Below are 15,963 nucleotides of genomic sequence, written 5' to 3' on the forward strand. Positions count from 1 at the left end.
GAGGCTCCTGGCTAAAATGTGTTTGTGTGGGATCGTCCCAGGGGACCGGCTCGGGGGGCTGATGAGCGGGTTCTTTCCCTGTTTTCTGCAGGGTTGTGGACACAAGAGGTGCTCATTTAGTGCCGGCGGACAGACGGGAGGCAGGTGCGGGTGGATGGGTGGGTCAGCACCCAGATGGTGAGTGGGCGGCTGGAGGTGCAGACAGTGGGTGCGGAGGGTGGACGGATGGCCACATGGCTCGGTGTCTTCCCTGCTCACTGCTCGTCGCCCCCTGACCCCTTGCTTTCAGCTGCGGGCAGCAGAGGTGGAGATCAAAGACCTGCAGTCGGAGTTCCAGCTGGAGAAGATCGATTACTTGGCCACCATCCGCCGGCAGGAGCGGGACTCCATGCTCTTCCAGCAGCTCCTGGAGCAGGTGCAGCCCCTCATCCGCCGGGACTGTAACTACAGCAACCTGGAGAAGATAAGGCGCGAGGCCTGCTGGGACGAGGACAATGGCTTCTGGAAGATCCCCGAGCCCATCGTCATAAAAACCAGCCTCCCAGTAGGTCAGGCGCTTGGCTGTCCCCTCAGCCCTCATCCACGCAACTTGCCCTCCTGTGGGCTGACCCGGAGCCGGGGCCCCGGCCTTGCTGGCTGTGGGTGCAGGAGTCAGGGGGCCTGGGGGCTCCGAGATGGTGGGGAGCTGAGAGAGAAGTGGTGTGTTCTGGAGTGACACAGATGTGGGTTGGAATTCTGGCTCCACGGCTCCGTGTGTGGCCTCTTTGGGACTCAGTGTCCTCATCTGTGAAATGGGGATTAGTAACCGCACCTTCCGTAAAGATCGCTGGGTGGCTTAGCCTGTGTTCATGCATGTGAAACCCTTAGCGCCCTGCCTGGCACATGGCAAGTGAGTGCTACGTTTGATCACTGTCATGACCGCCACTCATTACCTCCCCCAACAAGCCTGGGCAGGGCAAAGATGATTACACCCGTTTTACATCTGAGGAGATGGAACCTCAGAGAGAGAAGTGACTGAACCAGAGTCCCAGTCGGAACAGTGAGTCCTAGGACCAGGGATAGAAACTGGGTCACCTTCTGCTTTTGCCGCTGATTTCTGTGTGACCCTATGAAGGTCACTGTTCCTCTCTGGGCCTTGGTCTGGGATCTTCACAAAGAAGGGGTTAGGGAAGGTGGCCTTGAAGGCCCCTCCACCTCCACCGGTCTCAGTAAGGTCTGTCTCCGGCCTCACAGCTGGGAGCGCCCCCCGTCAGAGAATGTTCGTGCAGGTCCTGCATCTCTGAGTTTACAGATGGCCACTGACACCCCACTGCGGGGAGGCCAGCCAGCTCCATTTCCCAGATGCAGGCATCCATCAGTTTCTCCTGCCCCCACTGACCTGCTCTGTTGAGGAAGCAGGGGAATGGCTGCTTTGGCATCTGAGCCCTCCTGGTCTCTGTTTCCCAAAATCATCCCGTGGCCTGGGCTGGGCAGTGTGCTCCCTGGCTCCAGGCCTGTGAGCTCGGGGGAGTGCTGCCGCCCGCCCTGACCCTCTGGCCCGCGGACTAGGGACCAGGCAGCAGTGACTTCAGCTTGTGTTTCTCATAGCAGTTCCAACAGGGCCACAGAACAAAGTAGTCCGCAAAACCTCTGCAGCAGACAACGGTGAACCAGGCACGGTAAGGCCTGTGGGAGAGGGGGTGAGGCACGGGGAGCTGGTGGGGTGGGGGGGTGGCTTGCGGGTCTGCCTCACTATAGGGCACTGGGCTTCTACTTTCATCCCACCTGAGGGTCAAAGCAGGAGGCTGAGCCTGGATCTTTTCTGCGTCACTCTGTTGGACCCTCGCCCTGCTCTGACCTTCATTCAAAGGCACTTATGGTCCTAGAGACCAGAGGGAAAGTAGGTGGTACAGGGTAGCCCGTCCTGCTGGTGAAGGACAAGAGCTTCATCTTCAATCTCAGAGGCAGGCCGTACGTTCTGGTTCCCTGGGCCATTGCTGGTATCCTCGGACCAAAGTTGCCCGCAAGGATCCACAAAATAGTAATTGGGCTTCTGAAGTCACTTTGTTCTCCTATCTCCCATGTTTTGTATTACAATAGAAATAGACCTCCTCCAAGCGGAGGTCAGGAAACCTTCCTGTAAAACACCACACCTTTCCGTGTCTTCTTCACCTCTCAGTTCTGCTTCCCTTGCAATGCTAGCTTCAGGGTCAGGCAGGCTTTCTTGGCGCAGCAGGAAAGATGCCGCCGGCAGCTGGTGATCCAAGAGGAAGAGACCAGTTCTCTTAGCACATCTTAAACCAACACTTGTGGAAAGATTCCTATCAGCTCTGCCTGGGTCAGGGGCCCGCTCTTGGACCAGTGACTATGTCCGGAAGATGTATTTCTGTGGCTGGTTCGGGCTGGGTCCCATGCCCAGTTGTGCAGCCAGGGGGTGGGCGAGAGGGAGTGGTGGTGGTAGGGCACTGAATGATCGCCTCACCAGGACCTCGTCAAGGGGGAGAAGGGTAGTCCCTGAAGGGAGATTCAGGCTTAGGCAAACAAGTCCATTAGAGTGGTGACAAATCACAGTCCTTGGTGATAAGAGATGGGGGCTCCAGTTCTAATGACTGATTGTGCCCATGGGCTGAGTCCTGTATTATCTATTCTATGAATACGTCGTGATGGATTTGGGCTATGTGGTACTGGACTGACAAGGCACTTCCCACGACAGGGACGGCAGGTGGCGTAGCCTTGGCCGGAGCGGGGACTCTCCTGCCCTGAGTTGCCTGGATCCCACCCCAGGAGTCTGGGGTCTCTAGTAGGGCCCACAGGGTGGGCCAGGAGGCTCAGGGTGGCCCCCACCCCACCAGGCTTGCAGAGGGGTCTTGTACAAACAAGGCGTCTTGACCCACGGGGATCTGAATCTCAGCAGGAAGAAGACCGCTACAAGCTGATGCTCAGTCGGAGCGACAGTGAAAACATTGCCAGTAACTACTTCCGGTCCAAGCGAGCCAGCCAGATCCTCAGCACGGATCCCATGAAGAGCCTCAGTGAGTGCCCTGCCCACCTCCTGTCCTCCAGCCCCTCGCCGGGAGAGCCCTCCCCGGCCCTTGGCCAACCGTGGGAGAGGCGTGAGGGGTGGATTGGAGTCAGGCCCGGGTTAGAAACCCCTGCCCATCCCTGAGCCTCTGTTCCCTCTGCTGTACACATGCCTACCTCCAGGGTTAGGTGAGGTGAGGGGGGAGAGCAGCCCAGCCCAGCGCCGGGCACATGGTACACGCTCCGTGCCCAGACTCCCTCTTCCTGTCCCCCTTCCTCCTCTGGCACAGAGCTGCAGTGTTTGGTTCCTCTGCCTCCCCCGACACACAGTAGGCCTGCGCCACACAGCTGGGTGTCCTGCCATGTGCTGCCCGGGTCCGGCTCAGTTGCTCCCCAGCTTCCGCCAGTGGGGTGGCTTTCTTCCACGGAGCCAAAGGGGGCAGACAGGGCCGTAGAAGCGGGACACTTTTTTTTTTTTAAGATTTTATTTATTTGACAGAGAGATAGAGAGCACAGGTAGGCAGAGAGGCAGACAGAGGGAGAGGGAGAAGCAGGCTCTCCGCTGAGCAGGGAGCCCGATGCGGGGCTCAATCCCAGGACCCTGGGATCATGACCTGAGCCGAAGGCCGACGCTTAACGACTGAGCCACCCAGGTGCCCCAAAGCGGGACACTTTTAAAAGCAAGAATTGAAAATCACTTTGTTCTTCCATTTCTTTTTTTACTTTTTAAGATTTTATTTATTTATTTGAGAGAGAGAGAGAGCATGAGAGCACAGGGGGAGGGGCAGAGGGAGAGGGAGAGTCTTAGGCAGACCTCCCCATTGAGTGTGGAGCCTGACCCGGGGCTCGATCTCACAACCCTGAGATCATGACCTGAGCCAAAACCAAGTTAAGTGTCGGACGCTTAACTGACTGAGCCACCCAGGCGCCCCTCGTTCTTCCATTTCTAAAAGCAAAACCAAAGGCCACAGAGCTCCTAATAAAATATCCACGAAAAGCAAATCTCAGTTCTACATTGAGACTGTTGAGGAGGCAGAGTTCAGTAGAGTTGAGGATCAGCAGGGGAAAAGAGCACAGGAAACAAATGAACATCAGCTGAGGACCTGGCACTGTGCCCACGCTGCAGATGAGGAAACTGAGCCCCTGCCCCCCGCTAAGGTCACGCTTGCACGAAGCTGGGCCCTGAGTGCAGGCCTGTCTGGCTCACTCGTGGGTCAAGACTCCTTGCTTGTACAACTCTCACCTCTGCAAGCCTGGTGGGGTGGGGCCGCCCTGAGCCTCCCGGCCCACTCTGTGGACCCAACTAGAGCCTCTAGAACTCCAAGCTCCTGGCCCAGACCCTCTGGGGGCCCAGCCGTGGGACCAGCCCTCCAGCTGGGTGGGGTGGGGCGGGCTCCCCATCCCTGCACCCCCCTGGCTCACGGGCTCCTCTGCCCCCTTCTTCACAGCGCATCACAGCTCGCCCCCCGGCCTCAGCTCCCCACTCAGCAACACCTCTGCCATCTCGCCTACCCAGGCCCCCGAAATGCCCCAGCCCCGGCCCTTCCGCCTCGAGTCCCTTGACATCCCCTTCACCAAGGCCAAGCGAAAGAAAAGCAAAAGCAGCTTTGGCAGTGAGCCTCTGTGAACGCGGCCTCCTGCGGCTGTCCTGCCCCGGGGCTTCCGTGAGACTGCCAGTCCCCCCGCCCCCCAGGGCAGCCCCAGCCAGTCCTCCTCACCCCTGTCCCTATGGTGTCCGGATGCCCGAGGGGGTCCTTGCCCTGGAAAGAGCCTTTCCCTTCCCTGTTACCCAACCTTGCAGAGGTGCGCTCCTGCTCTCCACGCCACGCCACGCCAGTATTACATCTGCTCCCCTGCCACAGCCCGCCGTGCCCACCCGGGTTATTCTGTGCCTCGATGGGCCCAGAAACCTCAAGGCATTCACCAGCAGCCCCAACAGAGTGGGCAGCAACTTCCATGTGGATCAAGGACAGCATCTTGGTGATGGACAATCATGTCTCTGTCCACCAGGCCCCCCTTCCTGGGGGAAGCTGGACGGTGTAGGCGCGGGTGTCCTGGGGCAACTGTTCCACGCTGCCCACTCCCAGGTGGTCTGTAGCCTCCAGAAGGCTGCCCCACATGAAGCTGCCCCACCCAATAAACTGCCTTTTACCGATGAGCTCCCTTCCCCAGTCCTCTGACCGTGTCACTGGGGCCCCTCCTGCCCCTGCTGCCTGGCCTTCACAGGGAAGCGCTTTTGGAGCAGCGTTTCTTAACTACCCGATGCCTTGAAAACAGGCTGCAGGGTTTCTCCAACTCCCCACACTCGTGAGTACAAGTGCATTTTTCTGGGGAGCCAGAAAATGTATGTACCGGGAACATCTCATTAGCTTCTCAAAAGATCTGTGAGTCAGAAAAGCAGAGCCCTTGTTTTGGAAAATAGAGATTGTGTCTTGCTGAGACCCAGAAAAAGGCCAGGTTTGGACAGTCCTCAGGGGCTGTGCTGGAACTGGATGCCCTGACGTGGCCAGAAATGAACGAAGGCTGTCCGGGCTACTGAGGATATACCCCTCCCCGTGCCCTTTGTATCCCACGCCTGCCCTGCGGGAGGGCCCCACCATCTGAGGGAAGAGTTTCAGCCTTTGGTTGAAGAGGAGACTCATTTCACTCTGGGCCCCATCTGTGAAAGGGGAACAGCTGTTCCCTAGAGCTATTGTGAAGCTTCTACGAGAGTAAGTGATGCTCCCGGTACATAGCAGGTGCCTTGCGTTAGTCCCCCTTGTTCTTTCTCCTCTGTATTTTGCATTAATTTACTGTGGTGGATCCCATAGGCCACATGCCTGGACCAAGCTCACGTCCTAGAGATCAAGGTAACTGCAGGCAGGCTGCAGTACCCATGTTGAGAGGAAGAGCAGGTCTTTATGGGGAACAGAGTGCCCTTGTGAAGGGTAGGGCTATCATAAAGGATGGAGAAGATCCTGGGAGGCTTAAGATGGGAATGGCGGGGGGCGTGAGCAAAGGCAGGAGGTGGGGAGTGTGTTAAAAGTTTGGAAACTTGCCACAGGGAAGCCCTGAGCAGGGCTGAGAGGAGGATGTGGCTGCCGAGATCAGTTTCAGTGGAAACCTGAGTGGAGTCTTGGGTGTCCCTGAGCTGTGGCAGACTCCTAAGCCACCAAATGGCACCATTGGGTCTGAGTTCCAGGTGTACTCGTGGGGGATCATATGCAGAAGGGCAGGAGCCCTGGACTGGGGAACAAGGCAGGGGTGAGGCTGAACTCGCCGTGGAGCCAGTGGAGGTGGAGAGGAGGTAGAATCAGTTAAGGAGATGGACGGAGGGAGATTTTGGCTTTTGCCCCCACATTCCTGGCTTCGTGGACAAGCGTGAAAGGTCAGAAAGAACGGCTACCTACTCTCCCCACAATTACCTTCACCATTTGCCCCAGGATTGTGGTTGGGACCCAGGGAGTAACCAAAATCTTGGTGCTGCTTGTGGTAGCTTTTACTCAGACCCATGGTGGAGCTGAGATGAGCCCCGTCAATTTAGAAGGGGTGGGAGCCAGGATTACTGAGGGGATGCTCAGCCTCATCTGCACCAACTGCTTCAGAACCTGCCCTAGAGCTCCCACGCGCCCAGGCTTTCCCAAAGGCACGCAGGTAAGTGGGAGGGCTGGGCCTCGCTATCGTTTCTATTTCCAGCCTAGGAGTGGGCCCGCAGAGACGTGAAATGCCCCAGCAGCAAGGTTAGTGCGAGGGAGGGGGCTGAGAAATGAACCCGCCGTGAGAGTTTCAGTCGGTAGGCCGGTTCGCCGCCCATCCACGCTGGCTCCCACGTGCGCCACCAGGCCGGGCAGGACAGGCCCGTCCCAAGGCCCCTGGGCCCGTGGGCGGCAGGAGATTCAAAGTGTCCCTCATCTTAGTTTTACAACCTTTCCGCCCTGGAGATGGTGGAGGTGGGGCCTGGTTCCTAGTCCCGAGTCTATCCTGGGCCTGGGAGGACCCCGCCAGGCAGCACCGAGGAGGTAGTCCGTGGAGGCCACCACGGGAGCAACTCCCGTGAGGGCCTTGCCAGACTGATAAAGAGGCGGGATCCAGATCGGGGCGGGAGTCCGGCCTGGGCGGAGCTTGCGGGAGCTCGGCCTTGTTGATTGGCTGCGGCTGCGGAGCTGTCTTTCTAGGATTGAGCCTTTTCCTTTGAGGAAGCGGAACCTCTCTCCCCTTCCGCCAAAAGGGTTCAGAGACTCCGCCCCCAACCGGGGCACTTCCGGTGGTGCTCCCCGCTCTTCGTCCCGGCTGCGGCTCCGGCCGCCTGGCCGCGGCGTACCAAGATCGCTTCCGGGTGTGACTCCAAGACCACGAGCGGCGATTGGGCGGCCTAGACGGGGCACTTCCGGTGCCCAGGTGCTTGGGCTCTTGGCAGGAGAAGGAAGATGGAGCCCGGCGCCGCGGCCCGCGCTTGGTCTTTCCTGTGGCTGCTGCTGCTCTTGCTTGGCCCGGCCTGCGCTAGCGGTCCTCGTACCTTAGTGCTGCTGGACAACCTCAACCTGCGGGAGACGCACTCGCTTTTTTTCCGAAGCCTGAAGGGTGAGACCGGGGCCCGAGGGGGCGGCGGGGGGAGAGTCGGGTTGGAAAGCCCCCCGAATCCAGGGCAGCGACCACCCACCCTTCCTCCCTCCCACTGATTTTCCACGAAGGGGCTGCCCGCTCTCGCCTCTCGCTCGGGGCGGGGGGGGGGGGCGGTCGTGGTCTCTGCAGCGGTGCTGTCCCTTGGCGTCCCGTCTGCCTCAGCTCCCTCTTTCTTTCTCGTCCAGACAGGGCCTTTGAACTCACATTCAAGACCGCAGATGACCCCAGCCTGTCCCTCATTAAGTACGGAGAGTTCCTCTACGACAACCTCATCATCTTCTCCCCCTCGGTAGAAGGTAAGGGCTACAGGTCGCTCCCAGAACTGGAATTCAAGGCCCACAATTGATTGATCGCTTTCTTCTGGATCTGGTGCATTTTCTGGGTCATGGCATGGGTCACCAGCCCTGGGCACTGCTGCCAAGGAAGAGGAAAGTGTTCAATTCTGACCTGGGCCCAGGAAGGAATGTCTCCTTTCTAAAAGACACAGCTGAGGGTTGTGGGGTCAAGTGTTGCACAGACCATGGAAGCGCAGGCCCTGCTACCCGGAGAAGGCGCTTTTCTCTTATAAAGGGCCCGATGGGAAAGATGGAGAACGGCCCTGCTTGGGTTAGCCTGTGTGGGTAGAGAAAATGGCATGCTATTAAATAGTTTGCCTACAGAGGCATTGTGATAGTTGATGGTAAGAATTGAGATGGATTCACAGTTTCTCATGGCTAAAACATCAGTCATCAGCTAGCCCAGCCCCGTATTGGAGATTGGACAGGTATGTCCAGGGCCTAGTAGAGAGCTGGTTGTTGAACAGAATGAATGTCTTCACTGGCTTATCCAATTGATACTTAAGTATTCCTGTGACAGAGAGCTTACAAGTTGTGCTCAGGTGGATGGGAGCTTCCTGAGAAGGAAGCGAGCTGTGGGTGAGATGGGTTGGGGGAAGTCTGAGCTAGGCTCTTTGGGAATGTCAGAGAACCTGAACAGTGTTTCTCAAATCTTAGTAATTTCCATACCTCCTTCCTGATTTTTACTGTATTCCATATCACCCATTAATAATTAATGTTTTCTTTAAATTGATCCCTTAAAAAAAAAACCGTAACAATATTTTAAAAGGAAACCAGTAATGAACCCAGTATCACCACTAAAAATAGAAAGCCAGTATCATCACTTCTTTTCAGTAGAAGGTAACTATAAATAGAGTAAACGCTGTAAGTTCTAACCAGCTTCTGTTGCTAAAGGCTGAGTCCAGGGCTTCCACTTAAAGGAGACTAGCAAACATTAGAGAAGTGTTAAGATCAGTATCAAACTGGGGCGCCTGGGTGGCTCAGTCGTTAAGCGTCTGCCTTCGGCTCAGGTCATGATCTTGGGGTCCTGGGATCGAGCCCCATGTCCAGTTCCCTGCTCCACGGGGAGCCTGCTTCTCCCTCTCCCTTTGGCTCTCCCCCTGCTTGTGCTCTTTCTCTGTCACTATCTGCCTCTCTCTATCAAATAAATAAATAAAATCTTAAAAAAAAAAAGATCATTTTTTTTTTTAAGACATTCTCTTTGATGGAGCAGGCTTCAAAAATAATTGGAAAGGGAAGAAGTCTCTCTCAGATTCAGTATTGTTTAAAGCTCTGCCCCACATCACTGTTGCACCTTTTCTGCGCCTAGCACATAAGACCCACATGCTGCAGGAAAGCTTCACGGGTGCTCCTGGGGAGAAAGCTTGTCTGTGCTGGGGGGGTTCATGGTAAGAGTTTGGCCCTGGCTCTGAGGGCCCTTCCGTGCTACTGTGACTTACCGTTAGCCCTCTCAGGTATGAGAACCTGGCCTGGCTTCCTTCCCCATGCATCAGTGGGTTCCTCGCTGACTCTGGGATTAGGAAGCTCGCAAGTCACATGCAATGATGGCCATAGAAGAAGGATCCTTAGCACGTCCTTTGTACCCGGAAAAAACTAGGTCCTGTTTTATAGATGGGCGCATGGGCTCAGAAGGGTGGAGGGGTTTCCTAGATTCAAGCCCAGGTAGCTCTGTCTCACAGCCTGGGTTCTTGCCACTGTACAAGGATTTCACAACAGTGGCGCTTCTGGACACCTGGGACTGGATAATTCTTTGTCGTAGGGGGCGGTCTGGTGCACTGTAAGATGTTTAGCATTCTGAGCCTGTACGCACTAGATGGCAGTAGCCACCTCCAGACATTGCTCTTAGGGCAAAATTGCCCCTGGCTGGGAACCACACTGTCCACTGCAGTGTAGTACCAGGAGCTGCTTTTGAATTGTCTGACTCTGCCTGGCCTGTCTGTATGTAGGAGGGTGGATAGATGGCTTTCTGAATGTAGTAGAAGAGGTAAAGTCCCCAGGTACAAGATGTTCTGTCTGTGCTTAAAGGTAAGGTAAGCTGCTTTTTTGTTTTTTCCTGAAAATTATCCCTAAGAAAAGAGGGCCATTCTCATAGTCGTATCTTTATACAGTCATATTATGGACTCATAATGGATGTGTAATGGACAGACTTCTCTATCCAGTCTCAGTACATGGCACTTCCACCCTTCCCGTTGCTTGAGCTGGAAATCTTGGGGTTGTCCTTAGCGGGCCCCCCCCCCCCCGTATCCGGTCTGTCACAGGCCCTGCTGACTTTACCTTCAGAATAGGAGTGCAGGCCCACCTCCTGTCTTCCTCCTCTCTTCCCTCCACTCTTCACTGCCTGGATTATCACAGTGGCCTCCTAACCCACTGCTCTGCTTCCATTCTAGTCCCCTACCCGATTCTCCACCTAGCTGCCAGAATTGTCCTTTAAAAATATAAAGCAGGTCATGTCGGTGTCCTGTTCAAAAGCCTCCAGTGGCTCCTCCTTATGGCCAAGCTCACAGGGGCCTGTAAAGCCTCGTGAGCTGCTCTCCTCGCTTCAGCACGGCCTCATTTGCTTTTGCTCGCCCCTTCATACTCCAGCCGAGCCACACTGGGCTCCTTGCTGGGACGGGCTCACCTGCCTTGGGGACCTTGCACCTGTCGTTCTTGATGCCCCCCTGTGCTACCTGGGCCACGCTCACACCTCAGATGCTATGTGCCTCAGGTCTTCCCTGACCAGGCTTTATATGTAGCTCCCCTCCCTCCTGCTGTCCTTTTTTTTTCTGCACACAAAAAGTAATGTTCATGTAATGACTAAGTGAATTCCTGAGCACTCCCTCCATTACTTTATGTTGAACATCGGGGTGCACTTTGGGGAAGACTCTTGATCTGGTTCTGGATGCTCATGGCAGTCCCCTGACCGGATTGACTGACCAAAGAAAGATACGGTCTCATAAGTACACAGGGTGGAAGTTAATGAGCCTTTTTGGGGATAAAAGCCGTCTACAAAGTGGTTCTGTTACGGCTCTCGTGGATCTAAATCATAGGATTAATAGGGGAAAAAGTTACGCGTGTGGGCAAATGAGTACCAGTGTCAAGTGACCGCATCATCCTCAGATTCAGAACTGTTCATTCGCAGATAGTTTAGATGGAAGTGAAATTGATGGGCTCTGGAAAACTGTCAGCCCAAAGTGCTTCCGGTGCTGCAGAGATGCTGATGTGAAAGGTGCAGGTGGTGTATCATGAAGTGTGAGTGGGGAAATGCAGCATTTCTGAACATATATATGTGACTTGAAATGTGTAAAACTAACATGACAACTATAATTGGTAGGTGTTTGACTATGTCATTTATACTTCTGAGAGTTAAAAGTTTATGAATTCAGGTCATTACTTTAGGATCTTCAGTTTGGGGAAACGGGCATATATGGTAAACGACCGTCTTGTTTCGGGCCGCAGAGGGCGCTTCTGGGATGGATTGTGGTTGGTCCGTGGTCCACCCTCCCTGCCCACATGTCAGAGGAGCAGTCGGGCTCACTGAGTCTGGTGCTTCTTTCAGATTTCGGAGGCAACATCAACGTGGAGACCATCAGTACCTTTATCGACGGGGGAGGCAGTGTCCTGGTGGCTGCCAGCTCAGACATTGGTAAGTCTGACTTGGAAAGGTTTAGTGCTTTCCATCGTTTCTCCGGGAAACTTGGCGAGTTTTACAAATGGAAGCTGCTAGATTGGCGCTCACTGGGCGGGCCTGGGCAGTGAGTGTGGGAACTACAGAGCCATTCAGTCCCTCCTGTGTTTTCCTGTGACCAGAACCGGGGAGATGTGGGGCCTGTTAAGGGCTGGGGACCCTGTTTTTTCCCGATTTTGTTTTTTCCCTTTGTTTTGTTTTTGTTCAGGTTGGTGGGGCTTCCCTTACAAAAAGACAAGTAGGGGCTACTTGGGCAGACCCCAGAGCATTTTGATGGATTATTTTTTTGTTTCCTATTTTGGAAATTTTCAAAGATGCCTCGAAGTAGGGAGAGAGCAGTATCCTGAAGCCTGCACGCGTTATCACCCAGCTTCCCCAGCTTCAGCAGGCATCAGCACCTGGCCAGTCTTGTTTCATTTTTCTCAGCATTGACAGATGTTTATTTTTTTTAAAGATTTTATTTGAGAGAGCGAGCAGGAGAGTGGGGGGGCGGGAGAGGGAGAAGCAGACTCCCCACTGAGCAGGGAGCCTGACTTAGGGCTTGAGACCATGACCTGAGCCAAAGGCAGATGCTTAACTGACTGAGCCACCCAGGCGCCCCAGCATTGCCAGATGTTTAAAACCATACTGGGTGGGCTTCTTGTTGGGGGTGACGAGGAGGAGAGAAGTCCTGTGAGGCCAGGCTCATCCAGGTCAAGGCTGTCTGAGGTAATTGCTTTGCCCCAACAGGGGTTTTTGTGTATTGTGGGTGGAGGTGGCCAGGTGTCGGTGTTACCCGTTCAGATTCTGACCCCTGCAGTCAGAATACCATGCTGTGGTCCTGTGGTCCAGTGGGGCCTCACCTCAGCCAGGTGAAGCTGCAGGGCTCTGGGGGAGAGAGCAAGTCACCAGGATGCCAGGGCAAGTGACACTGCTTGGCCCAGGGCGCACCTGGAAGGGGCTAAGCCAGGCATTTCTTGGGTCTGTGCAGGTGACCCTCTTCGAGAGCTGGGCAGTGAGTGTGGGATTGAATTTGATGAGGAGAAGACAGCTGTCATTGACCATCACAACTATGACATCTCAGACCTTGGCCAGGTAATCAAGCCCTTACAGCAAGAGCTCAGCCTGGAAACCGAGAGGAGGTCCGGAGGGAGTCCTTGACTTGGGGGCACCTTTTCCTGACCCCCGTCTTTCCCTCTGCTGCCGCAGCATACACTCGTTGTGGCTGACCCCGAGAACCTGTTGAAGGCCCCAACCATTGTCGGGAGATCATCTCTGAACCCCATCCTCTTTCGAGGTGTTGGGTGAGTGAGCAGGCACAGGGTGCTAGGAACCTGGGAGGGATAGGATCGCTTTCTTTTGTTGGGAAAGTAACCCACACTTGATGATTCGGGGCATTCCTTTCCCTGGAGTATGTGGGTGAAATTGATTGAGGAAACTCAGACTTCATTGTTGCAGTGGGAGGAGGGCCGCTGTTGCCGCCAGGGCTTCAGCTGTTGAGAAGGCAGGCCTCCTCCGTGTGAGGAAGTGGCCCGTAGGGTCCCCAGGTCCTTGGGCCCAGTCTTCAGAGTCCCTGTTGGGTGTTCTCCTCTCCTTCCACAGGATGGTAGCAGATCCTGACAATCCTTTGGTATTGGACATCCTGACGGGCTCTTCCACCTCTTACTCCTTCTTCCCGGATAAACCCATCACCCAGGTGAGGGGCCTTGGCAGCCTTGAGGCCTCTAGGTCCTGGACCTGGTGGTAGAGCACTTTATTTGAAAATGAGAAGTGGGGCGCCCGGGTGGCTCAGTCGGTTAAGTGTCCGACTCTTGATTTCAGCTCAGGTTGTGAGATTGAGCCCTTTGTTGGGCTCCATGCTACACGTGGAGCCTGCTTGAGATTCTCTCTCCCTGTGCCCCCTTCTCTCTCTCTCTCTCTCTCTCAAAAACGGCAGCGAGCAGGAGAGCTCACTTGGCGGGGGGCTGGGGAATGAGAGGTTGGTGGAAGGGGGAAGGGGCAGAGGCCGCGGGGCCTCAGGTGCTGCCATCAGGTAGGACCTAGGTGGTTGTGGTCCAGCTGCTTGTCCTTTGCCCGGGCTCTCCTGGATGACAGCCCCCTGTTGTTGCCAGTACCCCCATGCAGTGGGGAAGAACACCCTGCTCATTGCTGGGCTCCAGGCCAGGAACAACGCCCGGGTCATCTTCAGTGGCTCCCTGGACTTCTTCAGCGACGCCTTCTTCAACTCGGCAGTGCAGAAGGCCGCGCCCGGCTCCCAGAGGTCGGTGCTGGGGGGCTCCGGGGCGTGTGGTCTGGGGCGCTGGGGAAGAAGGAGCCTTTTAGCTGGAAGGGTGCCAGAGGCTAGCTATCCTCAGATACTTTATTTGAAGACTTGACTTTGTTGCTCTGTTACTGGTGTCGGCACGGCAGACTTTTCAGGGTAGTAATGGCTCATCTGGAGACGTTTCGACGTGTATTTATTGTACAGGCGACCCCCAAAGCAGCACCACCTGACAGCTTTTCCGTGTTCCCGTTAAGCAGGATACCTCGATATGTACGGCCCCCAGGCAGAAACTGGTTCTGTGCAGTTTCTCTCGATGAATAGGGCCTTGTTTCGCCTATCAGGCACCGCTGGAAAGAAGCTGGTTCTGGTGCTCTAGCCTCTCGTTTTCCCCTTGTGCAGGTATTCCCAGACAGGCAACTACGAGCTAGCTCTGGCCCTCTCCCGCTGGGTGTTCAAGGAGGAAGGGGTCCTCCGTGTGGGGCCCGTGTCCCACCATCGGGTGGGTGAGACAGCCCCACCCAACGCCTACACCGTCACTGACCTCGTGGTAAGAGCATCTTAGAGCAGGACGGCACTTGGGGTTTTGGCCAAGTTGCTTCAGCTTGAAAGCCTTTTTTGAACATTTCTCTGATGGGCTTAGTGGCCTAAATAAGGAAGAAGAAATGCATCTCTATGCCTTAAGAACATCAGTGTAGGTGCAGAGCACCTGGCACATAAGCTAACATTTAAGGAGACCTTCTTTTGAAGGGCTGTGGCTTTGCTGTGGAAGTGCAGGAGCGGGAGGGCTTCGCCAGCGCACGCTGCTGGGAGCTGGGGTCACTAGCGAAACACTGGAGTCGGGTCTGGAGGATGAGAAGTGGGGAGGGAAGGCGGCAGCAGGGAGGCCCGAGGAGTACCCGGCCCACTTGCGAGTGGAGTGGTCTGGGCGCAGACGTGGATGGTCCTGTGCCGAGCTGTGGCTGGGAGTCCCTGGCCCGGGGTGCGTGGTGGGGGCTCGCCCTCCAGTTCCTGCCAGGCTCACGAGTGGTTCCGGGCAGCTCTGAGGGTGGCTCCTCGTCCCCGCCCCCCGGCTAACCAGCCTGTTGTCTCAGGAGTACAGCATTGTGATCGAGCAGCTCTCAAATGGCAGGTGGGTCCCCTTTGATGGTGACGACATTCAGCTGGAATTTGTCCGCATCGATCCTTTTGTGAGGACGTTCTTGAAGAAGAAAGGCAAGTAGCGGTGGTGCACGGGAAAGCTGCAGGACGACAGGCCCACCGTGGCCTGTTCTTGTGAGGCAAGAAACCCCTCCTGGTGATTGTCTCGGTTCTTCCCCAGGTGGCAAATACAGTGTCCAGTTCAAGTTGCCTGATGTGTATGGAGTGTTCCAGTTTAAAGTGGATTACAACCGGCTAGGCTACACGCACTTGCATTCTTCCACTCAGGTGAGCGTAAGTCACAGTCCCCTTTTTGGCCACAGCGGCCCCGCCTGGGCTGCTGGGTGGCCCGGACCTGTCACCTCTGTCCTGTCGTAGGTGTCCGTGAGGCCGCTCCAGCACACGCAGTACGAGCGCTTCATCCCCTCGGCCTATCCCTACTACGCCAGTGCCTTCTCCATGATGCTGGGGCTCTTCGTCTTCAGCACGGTCTTCTTACACATGAAGGAGAAGGAGAAGTCAGACTGAGGGCGCAGAGCCCTGGGCCTCCAGACACGCAGATGGGGGTCATGTAGGAATGGGCCTTCCTTTATGGTGTTTTTTTCTTTTTTTATAAAGCTGTGTGACCGTGACACAGCCTTACCTCAGGGGGAGATGCAGCATTGAGTACCAAGGGTTGGGGGTTGGGGACTGCTTTTTATGTGTGTTTTTCCACCTAACGCTAAGTGGTATTTTTCATATGTGGTCACACTCATTTCTAAAATAAACATTGCCCTCCAATTTTGTCTGGCCCCTGTGTGCTTTGCTGTGGTGGGGATGCTGTGCAGTAACGGTGAGACACAAAACAGTGTTGCTGACCCTGGACTGCATTTCCCTTAAACATGAAATCCTAGAACTTTGAGGGAGAGGACATGGTTAGTAATACACCAAGGTGTTTGACTTTCCAGTAGGATTATAGAGTTGACATGTATGTTCACCTT

The 15,963-nt window shown here is 55.4% G+C and overlaps 2 protein-coding genes across 9 annotated transcripts in view; both read left to right on the forward strand.

The window, feature by feature from the left end:
* Positions 1-4,712, forward strand: part of KIF17 (kinesin family member 17) — a 42,723-nt gene extending 38,011 nt beyond the window's left edge. The window contains exons 13-16 of one of the 8 annotated variants that reach the window (XM_025855755.2): positions 290-548; positions 1,588-1,658; positions 2,891-3,011; positions 4,449-4,712. In XM_025855755.2, the coding sequence (XP_025711540.1) occupies positions 290-548; positions 1,588-1,658; positions 2,891-3,011; positions 4,449-4,627 (630 nt within the window). In that variant the 3' untranslated portion in view covers positions 4,628-4,712. Of the gene's footprint in view, positions 1-289; positions 549-1,587; positions 1,659-2,890; positions 3,012-4,448 lie in introns of those variants that run through there. The other 7 variants (XM_025855757.2, XM_025855756.2, XM_025855758.2 and 4 more) reach the window with 7 other exon arrangements.
* A 2,582-nt stretch (positions 4,713-7,294) lies between these two features.
* DDOST (dolichyl-diphosphooligosaccharide--protein glycosyltransferase non-catalytic subunit) lies at positions 7,295-15,763 on the forward strand. Its single transcript, XM_025855761.2, has 11 exons — positions 7,295-7,560; positions 7,788-7,898; positions 11,476-11,562; positions 12,575-12,678; positions 12,793-12,887; positions 13,186-13,279; positions 13,695-13,843; positions 14,246-14,393; positions 14,938-15,058; positions 15,165-15,271; positions 15,362-15,763. Exons 1-11 carry the CDS (start codon positions 7,407-7,409, stop codon positions 15,509-15,511), a joined length of 1,320 nt encoding a protein of 439 aa, XP_025711546.1. The 5' UTR covers positions 7,295-7,406; the 3' UTR covers positions 15,512-15,763.
* Positions 15,764-15,963: the final 200 nt, after the last annotated feature.

This window comes from Callorhinus ursinus, unplaced genomic scaffold, assembly GCF_003265705.2.
Source record: "Callorhinus ursinus isolate GAN/ISIS: 27379988/994484 unplaced genomic scaffold, GSC_fseal_2.0 scaffold18, whole genome shotgun sequence".
Lineage (NCBI taxonomy): Eukaryota > Metazoa > Chordata > Mammalia > Carnivora > Otariidae > Callorhinus > Callorhinus ursinus.

Bases quoted from the DNA above. Each gene is read 5' to 3' on its own strand.
- DDOST (XM_025855761.2), top strand. From the start codon at position 7,407: ATGGAGCCCGGCGCCGCGGCCCGCGCTTGGTCTTTCCTGTGGCTGCTG. The intron at 11,563-12,574 runs GTAAGTCTGACT...GGGTCTGTGCAG, and splicing joins GGCTGCCAGCTCAGACATTG to GTGACCCTCTTCGAGAGCTG. The intron at 15,272-15,361 runs GTGAGCGTAAGT...GTCCTGTCGTAG, and splicing joins ACTTGCATTCTTCCACTCAG to GTGTCCGTGAGGCCGCTCCA.